This window comes from Seriola lalandi, unplaced genomic scaffold (assembly GCF_002814215.2).
Source record: "Seriola lalandi dorsalis isolate HSWRI2012SDOR001 ecotype SW California unplaced genomic scaffold, Sedor1 jcf7180002054939, whole genome shotgun sequence".
In the NCBI taxonomy this organism is placed as follows: domain Eukaryota; kingdom Metazoa; phylum Chordata; class Actinopteri; order Carangiformes; family Carangidae; genus Seriola; species Seriola lalandi.
Genome location: NW_019525659.1, coordinates 1,088,921 through 1,104,124, shown reverse-complemented (window position 1 = coordinate 1,104,124; position 15,204 = coordinate 1,088,921). Strand labels below are relative to the sequence as shown.

The 15,204-nt window shown below is 40.9% G+C and overlaps 1 protein-coding gene across 6 annotated transcripts in view; it reads right to left on the bottom strand.

Annotated features, from left to right (window-relative positions):
• Window positions 1–15,204, bottom strand: part of syk (spleen tyrosine kinase) — a 37,272-nt gene that overhangs the window by 5,398 nt on the left and 16,670 nt on the right. For 5 of the 6 annotated variants that reach the window (XM_023397843.2, XM_023397842.2, XM_023397840.2 and 2 more), the window contains 7 exons: window positions 11,951–12,417; window positions 10,248–10,408; window positions 3,982–4,120; window positions 3,048–3,129; window positions 2,860–2,915; window positions 2,399–2,461; window positions 29–110 (listed from right to left, as the gene is read on the bottom strand). In XM_023397843.2, coding sequence (XP_023253611.1) covers window positions 29–110; window positions 2,399–2,461; window positions 2,860–2,915; window positions 3,048–3,129; window positions 3,982–4,120; window positions 10,248–10,408; window positions 11,951–12,352 — 985 coding nt within the window. In that variant the 5' untranslated portion in view covers window positions 12,353–12,417. The remainder of the gene's footprint in view (window positions 1–28; window positions 111–2,398; window positions 2,462–2,859; window positions 2,916–3,047; window positions 3,130–3,981; window positions 4,121–10,247; window positions 10,409–11,950; window positions 12,418–15,204) is intronic. The other variant, XM_087171670.1, reaches the window with a different exon arrangement.

Sequence of the window (15,204 nt, the reverse complement as noted above, 5' to 3'; positions counted from 1 at the left end):
AAAATCAATTTGCACTTAAACAACTTACCTTTTCCGCCAGCCTGATTGTTAGGCACCCTGGTTTCATAAGGATTGAGATTATCAGTGGTGTTGTGTCGAGGTCCCTGGCTCTGTCATGCATCATCAAAGACAACATTTGAGAGAACAAACAGAGAGAAAACATATGAAGCATATTTTTCATAAGGTGAACTGCTGAAATATCATCTGCAATGAGTGAATTAATTCAGCACTGAGGGAACAATAAAATGTTTCTCTTATGCAGCAAGATGCCACTCTTTATATGGGGCCTGTATTACAGCGACAGACTGAAATTAAACTAATTCCAAGAATGTGAGAAAATGTGAAAATGTTTATCCAAAACGTTGGTACAATCTGGTTTCTCAGCCATCAGTCAGTATCACTCTAATACATGGTGTCCATTAAATGGGGCATTCAAAAGGGTTGAGAGGAAGAGAATAAATGCATGAGGTTAATTCACATGCATTCAAAGAAGGGGTGTGGAACAGGTTTAGCAACCAATTTACTGTCCAAATGTTCTTCGGACCATTTCATAATAGCTTCATGTCAATGATCTGTAAACTTTGAAAATATACTGTATTATGTCCCACACCCCTGCTTTTAAAATATTCACATTCAAGACCCCCATTTGAATCTCTAGCATTGATAACTAGAGTTCATAGAAAAATTATTAAAAGCAATTGCATTTTAAGTTGAAGATGCTGAACTCAAAAAGCAAAGACAGGCGCGAGATGCAAAAAGCTCCAAAGTCAGCAAGACCAAGGAACAAAGTCGAGGGTCAGGCAGAGTTTGTTTCAGCGGTTGCCTCATTCAAAGACCACGTTCAACCTGACCAACCAACATGACGGTGATTCACCAGAGCCTCACAGGGGACAACTCAGCATTTTGTTTCAAGAACCCCTCTGTCAGTTACACATTTCAAGACCAAACACATCAAACACATCATAAAAAGCTGCCGAGGTGGTTCAAAACCAAAGGCTGCTCCAGGACATGTCCTCTCTTGTGCCCTAAAGGAAATATTCTGAGACGCCAAATATCCCACAGTCAATTGTTAGCCTTAAGTCTCCCATAAATTACCCTTGTTATGTTTTATTTTCATTTTCTACATAGGAACTAAAAATGACTATGTAATTTGGTATTAATTAAGAAAAACAGAAACAGTGGGCTGCATCCAAAACCCATTCCTAAAGATTTGCTCTTCAGCGGCAGATACCAGTGTGTTAAGAGAACACACCAATTTTCTCATATTTTGAATTTGCAGGTGGTGTTTCTCTGGTTGTTTACTGCAGTTGATTTTTCATATGAAAGTCAAATAGACAAACCACAGGACTGTGCAACAATAGCTATATGATTTTAGAGTAAATTTAAAGGGACTATTTGCAAGTTCTCTGCCACCAAACATGGTTTCTTGCGGGTGGTGGTGATTGTGCCTTGACCAGAGCTTCAGTCATCGTTGTGTTTACAAGACAAGAGGTTATAATACATCCTCTAAGCAGCTACTTCTTCAGATTGGGCAGATTGGAGGCTACAGTGAGTCGCTATCTGAAAGTGACGAGACGGGTCAGAGCTAGCTGGTTAGCATGCTAACTTCACCTCTGGAGACAGCTGTTGGTGAGTAAAGGAATGATGTTTGATGCTTAACTCACAATGTTTCTTCTAGACTGGTATGTAAACCGCTGCTAATGCTAACATTAGCTATGTGGCAAAACTAACAAATAGCTCCTTTAAAAACTAAACTATTATTAAATCATGTGGCTCTAAATCTGTTCCACAGGATATGTGAAAAGTTTGACCTGTTGATAGCACTAGAGGAAAAGTTGGGGGATCATCCTGAATATCTTAACCAAAGTTCATGACACCCACTGGACCAAGATGGTGGACCAACAGACTGACGAATAGACATTATCATCTTTAAACCCACATCACTAGCATGGCTAAAAACTCAACCAAATAAATGGGTACATGTGTACTTCATACAAATTGTCTAAGAATATTGTCTCTTATTTTATTCTAAATCTTACAAATATGGCCAAAAGAACATGTGGAGCAGCCTTTGAATGGGACATGGTTGGTCTTGTTTGGTCTTGACATGTTGGGTCTTGACATGTTGGGTCTTGACATGCACACATAGAAGGAGGCAGTGAATAGGACACGGCATCAGACTGCTGGCTGTGGTTCAGGATGTAAGTGCATTGAGTAACCGCTGGGTGGCGGACGACTCAAAGGAGAGAGGAAGGAGAGTCGAGCAAGTAAGTAGCAATCTACACTAAGGCTAAATCACAGAGGGGGTAAGAGCTGGGGGGGTGGGGGTGGGGTGGGGGGGGTTACACACTGCTGTGACCAGTAGGTTCATGAGGAGGCAGGAGGTGTGTTAGTGCACCTTTTTTCGGCCAGGTATGGGAACAGTTTTGAGTCTGGAGAGAATTCCACCTGCTGCATTTTGCTAGAAACCAAAATGTCAGAGAGGTTATCAGTAGGTGACCTGGCAATGTTAAAGTCATACATTTGATCATTACAGTAGGAACAGATTCAGGGAAAATCTTAAAACAAGAACCTGTCAGGTTTATCTCTTACTGACTCATTCATCAGTGAGAAACACCTTCTTCATACAGTCGGCCTAAATAACATTTACATGTTCATTTTACTGTAATGTGCCTGTAAGGAGGAAGAACAAAATCATACGGGTTGGCTCACCAAAATGACGAAAACACATATTATCAGACCTCCCCGCCTCAAGCCCCTCAAGCGGAGCGAGGCAGGAAGTACGTTCATGTCATATGTTTCACTGTTTTTCTGACAGGCTCTGGCCCATGAGAATATGTAAATACATCAAGAACTTACAAGAGCAGAGGTTAGCCCAGGGTGGTCCCGTGGGAGCAGCGGCCGCCCTATCAACCCTGTGAGCACAACACATGACAAATGTGTTAGATTTGAGAGTTTTCCATCACTTTTGATTGTTAGACACTGATTAACATGCAGCAGACTTTGTTTGAATATCAGTCATGCTGTAGACACGTGTGTGTTTTTACCGGTTTCTCCATCAGGTCTTGGACAGGGCTCTGTGAGCACTCGCAGCAGGCCGTCTGGTTTGTATGAGTAGTGCTCAACCAGCTGTGGTTAAAGCAGAAGTTATAATACATGCATCAATAACTGTACAAGACTGTCATTCAGTTTTCACAGGTCAAAATGTTTGTAATCCCTAGATGATAAGAAACCAACTAGTCCTCCAACCTGAACAGCCATACAGGTCGTTTTTTTCAACCCTCTGATACAACCCAGCATCAACCTCTGAGGCTGAAACATGAAGCCAACATGGAAGAACAGAAACCTGCAGTTCCTCTAATGACCACTAGCGTCTGGCTCCAACAGTGAGTCAGTCCCCATAGACTCCCATGTTAAAATGTCCAACTTTACAGCACAAATAAACATGTTTACAGCCTGGTACAAAAACAGTTTGGGTCTCTATAGACAGACGACCTATGGGTTCATTTTGTACACATGTTTCAGCATAAATGAAGAATAAAGTTCCCAATAATAAATGAATGAATAAACACGTGCAGCTTTCTGAAGTCTTGTCATTATCGAGGTTACCAGGTTTGATACCACTGTTACTGTCCATAGACCAAAACCAACATCTGTCTTCACTCATCACATCTGGACCTCTGCCCTGTGACGACAGGAGCTGCTCAGAAACTCCAGGCAGGTGGAGAATGATGATGGATAATCAATGTCAAGAAATACTGAACTACTCTGGACTCCAGCACATTTCAATACAGTGTCCATAATGGATATAAATGTAACTATAACAACCAACAAATACATCCTCATATTAGAATATGAAATCAGAACAAGAAATAAGGATAAATTGTATTTTATCAGTCACCAACATTTCAGACGTCTGCTGGGAAACCTTTAAAATAACAACATGAGAATAAGAAGACAGATGAGGATCGTTTTGTTAACCTGCCACAGCGTGTCAAACTTCTTGCCATCTGGGATTGAGAGCTTGCCGGTCCGGTCCCTGTCGATGCGATAGTGCATGACCTGTCCTTCATGTAGTAAACACAGAGCGTAGGATCCATTCAAGTCTCTCTGTCGAATCCTGTTCACACAAGAAGAAGATGAGAGGTATTTACTTTCTACTGTGGAGAAAGATGGATACAGATCACACATCTTTCTACTGACACCAAAGAATCAGTCAGTAAAGACAAATCAGTTGGAGCAAAGCTATGGAGCTACGGAGGAGGCAACTTCTCTGACTATAATGTCTGTCTGTCTCTAAGGAAAGGCTTTTGTAGAAGAGGTCAGAGCTAAATCAAACTACAAGCTGAAGTTTAGTGGTAGTGACGTTCAAGTCATGTGACCGTGGTGTTGAAGTCAGGGGACCGTGGTGTATTTGGTTTATAGCCTAGTTGAGTTTATTTTCTGTAATAATCCAAAAGACAATGTTAAAATCCCATCGGCTTTTTGTGGAGGGAACCAGGGGGATGATAACTTCAGGGTTGGACTACAACAAAACATCATACCTGCAGGACTCAGTACACATCAACGTAAGAATATCATTGATAGATAATAGTAATAGATGGTATTAAACCCTGTGTCATTTGTCTGTGAGAGTAAATGTAGCATTAGCGTAATAGTAGTGAATAACATGTTGTAAAAAAAACAGTTACTTCATCAAAAGTGTATGAGAACAAAGATCCAGAATAAACCAGACAGGAAATACACCGTGGTTACAACAAAAGCTTGGCTCAACTTGAAGAATGTGAGGCACATCATGTTTCTTTGAAGAAGACGATTATTTACATCTCTTCCTCCTCGTGACTTCAGTACTTATGTTTTATGGTTTTAGACTTCTGTGATGGAGGAACCTTCATGGAACTACATTTACATATATGAAATATATGTACGTATGAATTAAAATCAAACATGTACATATATGTAAAAATAATATATATGAAACTTATTAGAAATTTTAACAATTTCCTATATTGACATACATGTATATGTCTATCACATAGAAATATGTATGTCTATGTATGTATGTTTACATTGTAGATTGTAGATACATAAATATATATGCATAGCCTGTCAGAATATGTTGATACAAAAGGTAGAATGTGTAAAATTTATAAGAACATATACAAATAAATTTAGAACTATTTAAATGTATATTAAAATTTAAAAAGCACATTATTTTAATAAACTTGCATCTAGAAATAAAATATAAATTGTTAACAAATATGGTCGCAACATGTTATATCATATAAACATTTTTCATATAGATTAATATATACATTTTACTGTGGATATTTCCTATATGTTATAACTTATATATTTATATATACTTTATGTATATATGTTATAATAATAATATAGTATATGGACATACTGTATGTGTCATATGTTACATTTCTGTATAACCCAAAGACAGGATCTGAGTACAACCTGTTGCATGAGCAGATTTTAAACTTTAAAAATATATATTTAAATCTTTACATCAAACTGTATTTTATTTTCTCTCATGTACTTTAGATCTTAATTGCTACCAGTCAAAAGTTTGGAAACAGCCTGAATAACCTTTACGTTTGCGGTAAACAGGCTTTTTTTTCAGGGGTGAAAAAATGTAAGTTAATTTAAAACAGGCTTTTTTTTTAGGGGTGAAAAAATTGGTTAATTTACAATTTTTTTTTCTGCAGCTGTGAAAGCAAATGAAGCTCTGACAATTTCTGCAGGTTGATGACTGACAAACCCTCTATCTGTACAAAGGCAGTGTTGGAGCAAACTGTGTTACAAACCCCTGTGTTACGACAATGCTGTAATGCAGGATGTGGTGTTAATGCTGTCAGAATGGTGAGAAAAAGGCGGGTGAGACAGACCGGTTGGTCAGGGCTTCATCCTGCAGCAACATAATGAGCCAAAATATTAGTTCATCAAAGAACCAGATGGTGGAGTTTACAAGGTGAACACCGGCACAGTCTCCAGACTTAAACCACATGCAGCTGGTTTGAGATCAACTGGACTTCTGCAACCTGCAAGTGCAACACATCTGTGGGGACTTCTGCAACAGTGTTGGGACGAACTTTCTGAACAATGTTCATTTCCACTGTAGAAAGAAGGTCACAGGTGTGTTCGATTGGTGGATGAGAAAAAAATTTAGATTAAAATGAAACTTTGCACCAGTTGCTCATTGTTTGACATTAATCAAAAAATGTGCAAAATGCAAACTTCAAAGTGAATTACAAAGATAAGGCTGGAGTCATAGATTATGAATGAATAATAATACTGTCATAAAAGGTATAATCTTTACCCATTATTTTACAGGTGTGTCAGATCCATATCCATCCATCTTTATTCCATCGTTACTTCCTCTTTCTGAAATGTGTGTTTGTGTGCAATTGTAACAAACCATTTCCCTGTGGGATCAATAAAGTTTTTCTGATTCTGATCTCTCCCTCTCTCTCTTCAAGCATCCGTTGAAGACTCCTCTCTTCAGAGAGCACCTCCTCTTCTAACACCCCCACATGTGTAACTAGCTCTTACTGTGGACTTCACCTGATCTCCTTCACTTATTAAACACATGTACTTAGTTCTTACACCGAGGTCTCTCCTGCTCTGAAGCTTCAGTGATGAACCTCACTTGTAACACTCATTAAACTTCTGCCGAATGAGTAAGTGTAAATGTAAATGGTAATCAGGCAGACGTCAAGCAGGGCACATATGTGGTCTGGGATGAGGTTGGTTCTGTTGGACAGATTGTTGTCCAGTAGCAGTTGTTTCCTACAGTCTTCACTACGGTGGCCCTGAGAGCTCAACAAACTGCAACTTCAGAAAACACGCAAATACACAAAAGAGCTGCAAATTCAGAAAACATCTTCATCAATGTGACAACACATGTGCTGCAAATTCACGCAACACAATGGAAGTGTTTCCAGGGGACACTAAACAGTGATGAACCTGGCTGGGACTTTTTGTTCAATGACCAATTGTAACTTTTGAAGTTAAAAGCATCGAATAACAAGTGTGTCTCAGCAGGTTCATGTCTTTTTCTTTGTAGAGAGAGATTACGCCTTCGTGGTACCTCGTGGTAATCCCACACTTGTGTCCACTGGAAATACTTCTGTTGTGTTGTAGGATAGAATTCGCAGCGTATTTGTTTCAAACTGATAAAGATGTTTTCAGAATTTCTTTGTGTTTTGTCTTTGCATGTGTTGCAGTGTGTTGAGCTCTCAGGGCCACTGTACACTGTACTGCTTCGTAGGTGGGAGTGCATGTACAGCGTGAGGTGACACCGTTTCATCTGAGTCCAGTTTTTGATGTGGTGCGGTGTTGCCGACCAGACAGCTGTGATGGTGGTCAGGTGGTAATGTTGTAAGTTACCAAAAATGCCACTGGTGATGGGTCTCAGTGCGGCTGCTTCCACCAGTATCTTGGGGTGTCCAAAAATGCAAAGGGTGGCCTCCCCATGTTACAGGCGGTAATATAGTGGTCAGTCAATGGCTTGGTCCAGTCTTGTCAGGGACACGTCCACCTACAGTATGAGACACTGAGGCAAGATCCTACCAGCAGATATAACAGGACAGCAGTTAACTGCCTCCAACAACTTGTAAAGGTCCAAGAACTGAAGCAGGTCCAGATGCCTTCATATACGTCTAAGACAAACCTACATACAGTGTGTTGACTCCTAGCTACAGCTAACTTGCTAGTTCCATATGAAACACATCAGTACCTCGCCAATGTCTGTACTTACAAGTGAAAAAACGTATATTTCAGTTTAAAACTATTCACTCTAAAATTAAACTCAAATGACACGGGTGGAGTTGGAGAGTGAGTCAGAGAATCTTGTAAAAAAAAATTAAAATAAATCTTTATAGTTTAAATGACAAAGAGTAGCCCCTCCAATTATTTATATAATAAATAATCTAAAAGAAAAATGTAAAAAATCTAAACATTGTTTTTACTCCAAATATTCATGTAGAATTTTCTAAATCTAAATAATAAATTACTAAATAACTTCAACATTGTCACATGTAAATAAGACACATTATAAGGCCAAATAGTTACTGTCAGTTTATTTAAATTTAAGTATCTACACCCTGGGGCCCCAAGCAGTTGCCTGTCTCTCCTCACAGGCTGCGCCTCTGTTCATTATTCATGACTGATCCAAACTGTGATCTCAATATTTCTAGAATGCAAAACTATTCTAGAAACAAAACTCTAATGACAAACCGTAACAAACTGTAATAGTATTATTGTGAGCTGTTGTTGTCCACTGCTGAAATCTAAATCCTAAACCAGGAAAGTGACTCCAGGATATTCATCTGTGCAGAGTGTCTGAAACAGCCTCGACTTAAGAAAGAGGACAGAACAGTCACATCGCGCCCTGCGTCTCTCTGTCTCTGGTTTGGCCACTTCAGGAAGCTTTGCAAACTACCAGAGCGGAAACCACAGCGTGCGTGTGTGTGTGCGTGTGTGTGTGTGTGTGTGTGTGTGTGTCCGTGTGTGTCCGTGTGTACTGCTCAGCTGCTATAAATACTCTATACTCTGTTTGCTCAAACGTAACAAACGCCCATTTCAAACATTTAATATCTTGAATTAAATGTAAAGCTGTGCTGCGGTCTATGTGCAGCTGCAGCTGTAGATGTAAATTTCCATTTATTACACCACTCACACTGTTACAGTGCAGATCTACATTTACACCACAGCATTATGAAATCCACCAGCACAGACAGAACAGTTGTCTGAACGTCTGTGACTTACTATAGTTAATCATTAAATCATTAACAATGAGGCCTAGACGAGACAACATTGCTACAAATAAGAGTTAGCTCAGAAAATGTTTAATATAAACTAAAAACAGCTGACTGGTTTGTGACTGGAGCAGCTTCTGTCTGCCTACCAACACCCAGCTACACCCCCCCACTCATGAAGAGGAAGAAGTCCCACTGTTGCATTTGTAGTGAACTTCGATGTCCTGCTTGTAAAGTGCAGAGGAAACACAAGAAGAACCTCACAAAGTTCTTACAAGTCGAGCTTACAGGTTGCTTGGTTCCTGCCCACATAACCATGGGTGTAAGTTTGCATATGGACGTAGAGACACGTCCTTAACTATATTTAAACTCGTTTGCACTATGTTTGGTCATATTATATAATTCTGACACCCCCCCCACCCCCCACCCCCCCGGAGGCTGCATCTGCAGGATGACTGATTTAGGCTAGAGCTTGATTGGTTGAAAGGGTGGGGACTATCTGGAGCCGCATATCACGTACAAATATCACAATTACTGCCAGACACGGAGGAGGGAGAGCAGATCAGTGTGCGGTCAGTTATCAGTGCTGTCAGTCCAGACCTCAAACATATGCGTAAATATAATATTTCAGATGACTCTCTGTCCTCTGTTGAACTGCAGCACACATAACTTCATGTTGGAACCAACACCACAAGGAACATGAGACCTGTTGAACTGTTCAGTGTTGAGTCCATCTGACTTCATTGAGTCACACAGCAGAGACATGTCGTCCTGTCAAGAGCCTCTCATACTTTGCAGTCCTAAAAGACAACATGTATTGTACACATCCAGTTTATGCAGTGTTTAGTTGTGCTGCGTCCCCGTCATTTCATCTTAGACAAACTGAATATAAATCAATTACACCTGTAGGGTAAGCTCCAGATCAGAGGCAGCTTCATTTGTCTGAAAGGCTCATTTGTAGAAAGTGAAACATTTTTTTGTGGTTGGATCTGATATTTAGACTGAATTTATTTAGTGTTTATGAGGTGGGTCTACTTTGCTTTATTTTCCCATGGCAACACACAGCTTTGAACCATCCAGCGACATTTGGGATCAAACCATGACTTGATGTAGTCTTTGTAAAACTGATTTTTAAGAAGGCTGTACAGATGATGTTCAGCCTTTCACATGATTCCCTCCAGGCATGGATTGTGATGATGTTCTGCAGGGTTTTTAGGAGTTTTTACAGGTTGAGATGGTTCAGTTACAGTTTGGAATTTGAATTGGTGAAAATTTCTGGTGGACTGATGGAACCTGGGAGGAAAAGCTGCTTGAGAGGATGAGACAAGATAAGCTACTTTTACAGTGAAATAGGTTTGACTCTGGATGCTCTGAATACTGTGAGCTCTGGAGAAATACTGAAACTGGTCAGATTTGGATTGTAAGTCATTTTACATCATTAACTGTAAACGCGGCCGAAAGACACGTGAAAATACTTACAGGAATTTTCCGTTGGTGCGGGAGCCGTTTTGCAGCCGGGGCTCAGACTCTTCTCGAGCGATTGTTCCGTGGAACCAGGGCATTCGTTCATGTGCGGTGGTGGCAATGAGCTTCTCCAGCTGAGGCCTCTGGCTGATGATGGCCTGCTCCAGAGCCGCCCCCTGAACACACACATGAACCCACGCTTATAATAAAGAAAATATTCAGGCCAAACCAAATCTGTGGCTTGTTGGTAAGCCACTCAGTACAGTACTGTAGTATTGTGTGACTCTGAACAAGTCCCAAAATGGTGTGGATGACCAGACACAACATCCTCCTAAATTTCTCACTTGAAGGTGGTTTTTCAACAAGATTCAGGGCGATCAAATAATGGAATGACTTTCTCTCTCTCTATTTGTCAAAGACCTGTCCCTCTATAAAATGTTACAAAAGGTGCTTTAAAGACCATTCAGCTGCTGTTTTATAACTGTCTTTTTCCCATGTGTTACTGTCCATGTTTAAATGTTTTGTATGTTTTGCTCATATTGACATGTAGCTATTATTACTGTTGCTCATGGAGTTACACTCATACACATCACATTTTCTGCTCTTATTTTGATATTATTATTATTGCTGTTCATTTTATTATATATATTTTGAATCATTTTTATGTTGTCACGTTATTTTCTCGTATGTTTATTTTGTATTTCTATAATTTTGTGATATTTCAACATGGTTAAAATGATGTAGGTCACGTTCACAATTTTCAATTTTGAGTTCACAGACCTAAAAAAATGGATCAGTTTCACATTTGTGTCTTTTTTTTTTAAAAGGCTGCTCTGAGCTTTTTCTTTTCAGGAGAACCTCCTCTTATCATCCTTCCCCAGCTCCTTGTCATCGCCACTTCCCACATTATATGAATTACTGTGCACTACCACAGAGTCACAGACAGACTTTTAAAAGCCAAGAGAAACCAATAAAGAATGTGTCATAAAGCAGGACAGGTCAAGACTGATCAGTTTATAAATGTAATTTTTTTACGGAAAGTGAAAAAAATATTTAGCAGCATAAAGGCAGAATAAAATTTCCATTTCCACATCTACAGTTACTGCTCCTCTTTTTTCACTCCTCTCTCAGGCTTCTCTCTGGAGCTCTAGTAACAACAGGTCGGTGAGCCAATCAGTAAGGAGGTTGCTCTGAGCCTCTCTTCTCATTGGCTGACTGTTTTCTGAGTGATCCAATAATAACATGGCAGATTTCAGGTAAACGCTCAGAGAAACCAAATCATGCAAGGTTGGATGGTGAGTCCAGCAGTGACTGCTTTGTTGTGACATCACAAAGTTCCAGAAGTCCTGACAGCTGGTTTTAAGGCTCAGTTTCTGAATACAGGCTGTGTGCATTTCTCTGTGGACTGAGGCTTTGATACTTTCACAGTATTAATATAGAACCTAGACCTGCTTTATAATCAAACAACACATGGACAGAGACCTTTAGACTGTATGGGACCTTTAAATGGTAAAACATACTGGCTTCAGCAGTACCGATAGCTGCATTCTTTGAATTGTCAGCTCCACACATGTAGGACATTGTCTGACTGTCTGTGTGCTCGTGCTTCTTGACCTCTTCACCGTTTGGTGAGTACAGCGTTATCACTGCCAACAAGTAGTCTGACTGTATTGCTACTAATATTCTATCATTTCTGTTAGACAGTAGTTGAAACTAACCTGCAGGTTCCAGGTCTGCTTTACATACTCCCGGATCAGTTTTTCCTTCAGGTCCTCAAAGGGCCCCACCTTTGGCTGCATGTTTTTGGGCCGGTTGCAGGGTTTCTTGAGCAGACACACTAGGCCGTCCGTCTCCTGGGAGTGGTAGTCAATTACATCCACGGGGCTCCTGTGGCTCTTACCACCAGCTATTGCATATGTTTCACTTGGTTCTCTTTCGATGGTGTAGTGATAGCAGCGGCCTGAATGTAACACTGAGAGCGCAAACCCTCCGAGATAGTTGCGACTTTGCCGTAGCAGGTACATGCCATTGCCCGTGCCCGCCTGCTTCAGGTAACCCTCCGCCTCCTCCCTGGTGATGTTGCCATAGAAGAATGGCAGTGTATTCACCTGGTCAGCCATTTTCCAGATGGTGGCTCCTAGAAGGACAGTCCCCAAACAAGTACAGCCACCAGGATGCAATCAACCTGAAAACAAAAATAAATACAAATCAAGATTAATTTACACAAAGAAAATTACTCAAACAAAAAACATTTTTCTGATGTTAACTGTTCAGTTTTCCCAGGACATCATGCATTGTCAGACATTCCTTCAGTTTCCTAAGTTTGGCCTTGGTGTGTGTGTGCGTGTGTGTGTGTGTGTGTGTGTGTGTGTGTGTGTGTGTGTGGTTTGTATAGGCTCTGTTAATGAGCAGGTGTTAGGTTAGGTTGTTCAGGTTGGAGGACTGGTTGAGACTGACTGACATAAAGCCATTTCACTCACATGGCAAGAAGTTCAACAGTTCACCAAAACATTAGAGTTCATCATCTGGGGGCCGTGGACATCAATACAAAATTTCATATCAATATGGCCAGTAGCTGGTGAGACATCCTGCTGTGGCTCTAACTGCTGGATGGACCAACAAATCTACAGACTGACAAACATCTGATCAGTATTACACTATACTAGCAGGGTAAACCTGTGGTGGCCCTGAGAGCTCAATGCAATGCAACTACAGGACATGCAAATACACAACTGTGCTGCAAAATAAAAAAAACCCTGGTAGAGTGCAGCAGCCTGGGTTCAAGTCCAATCCCTGACCCTTTGCACCATATCATCCTCTCTCTCTCTCTCTCTCTCTCTCTCTCTCTCTCTCTCTCTCTCTCTCTCTCTCTCCCTCTCATAATTAAGACAACGAACAAAAAACAACTACAACTTCAGGGGTCACTGTATAAAACTGACAAGTGCATAAAATGACCAGAAACACAAAAGGCCTTGAGCCATTTCTATACGTTGTCACAGTAACCAGGGTAACCACAATACAGCCACAAGAAACTGCAGTGTAGTGAAGTGAGGAACCTTGAGCAGATTGAGTTGCCTTTGTCTAACATTTAGAAACACCACGACCTGGACGACTGAAGTTCTTCACAGACATATGCCTGTGGATCTGAAAACGTTCACAAACACGTCCCTGCAACTGTGCAACTCTCCATCAGTTACAATACCACAGCTCCAACTTCTCAATGACTAAGGAAACTACAGCTACACCTGCAGCAGCACCAACAACATCACAGCTTCACTGTCTCATAGAACAGAATATATAATCCTCAAATCTAATATTATCTTAAGACTCTGGCCCGCAAACGCTCAGTCACTTCAAGCATTTCAAAATGGAAAATCAAATGCAATGCACTGGCTCATACAGCCACTTCACAGAGCCTCTCGTTCACCTGTGCACACCCACGCACACTCAGCACGGATGGAGGCGAGGGACTGGGGTCTGTCAACATCAACTGTCATATTACTTGACGCTTACAAATATGCTTGGACAGTTATTTACGGCAAACTGTGTTTGTCTGGTTTCTTGTAAGAAAAATCACCAAGGTCTTTATTGTTTAGTAAAATAACTTCTTTTCACTTTCTTCGCATTTGCATTGTGTAACATAAAACAGATTTACACACAATTGACACCAAATGATCCCAAAGCAAAATTAAAAAAAAGATAAAACACATTTTGGTATGTTGCTAAAATCATTTAAGTTACCCATAATGACAATGTGAAAACAGAATTTTAGACATTTTTGCAAGTTTATTTAAAAGAAAAAAACAGATTTATTCTTATCGACATGGGTATTCAGACACTTTAGCTCAGTTCCCTCCATTTCTCTGGATCATCCCTCAGATATTTCTGCACCTTGATTGGAATCCACAGATTTAGTCAGACCCTTGACTCAGCAGTTAGGATTCATGGATTTTCTGCTCTTCTTCTCTGTAGGTCCTCTCAGACTCTGTCAGGTTGGATGGGGGCCGTAGATGGACGGCCATTTTGTAGTTTCTCCAGCGATGTTCAACTGGCTTCAAGTCCGGGCTGTGGCTGGGTCACTCAAGGACATTCACTAAGTTGTCTCTAAGCCACTCCTGCGTTGTCTCGGCTGTGAACTTAGGGTCATTGTCCTGTTGTGAAATAAACCTTCAGCCCAGTCTGAGGTCCTGAGCTCTGGACCAGGTTTTTATTTAATCATCTGACATTTTTATCTAAAGAGTTGAATCAGTTTTGTTAAAGGTGGTGTTCTTTCATCATGTGAATATCTAAGAGACAGGCTGAGATCCGCTGAGAGACAGTGGGGTTGTATGGCGGGAACAGCAGTTATAGCTGGGTGTCGTTTACATAACAGTGATAGAAGAAGCCATGCGAGTGGATAATTGTACCCAAGGAGGTGGTGTATACTGCAAAGAGAAGGGGCCCCAGCACCAAACCTTGGGGCAACCTTGTGGGGAGGGGATGGGGTAAAGACGTTTGTCCTTGCTATGACACACTGAAGTGCCCAGTGAGATAGGACCATATCAGAGAGTACAGATACATGTCCCACAAAGCATGTCCTGCTTTCCATCAGACTGTGAGAAACATGATTCTCTGTTCTGATGAAACTAAGATTGAACTGTTTGGCCTTGGTCCTAAGTGTCATGTGGTCAGGATACCAGACATGATGCTTAGAACTGGTTCTCCTTCTAGAAGTTTCTCCATGTCCACACAGGATCTCTGCAGCTCAGCGTGACCATCAGGTTCTTGGTCTCCTCTCCTCTCCCTGATGTCTCAGTCCAGGTCCAGCTCTAGAAGAGTCCTGGTGGTTCCAGACTTCTTCATGTCAGAATGATGGAGACCACTGTTCTTCTCAGGAACCTTCAATGCAGCAGAAATGTTTCTGAGCCTGGACACAGTCCTGTCTCTGAGCTCTGCAGCAGCTCCTTCCTCCTCGTGGTTTCTGCTCTGATCT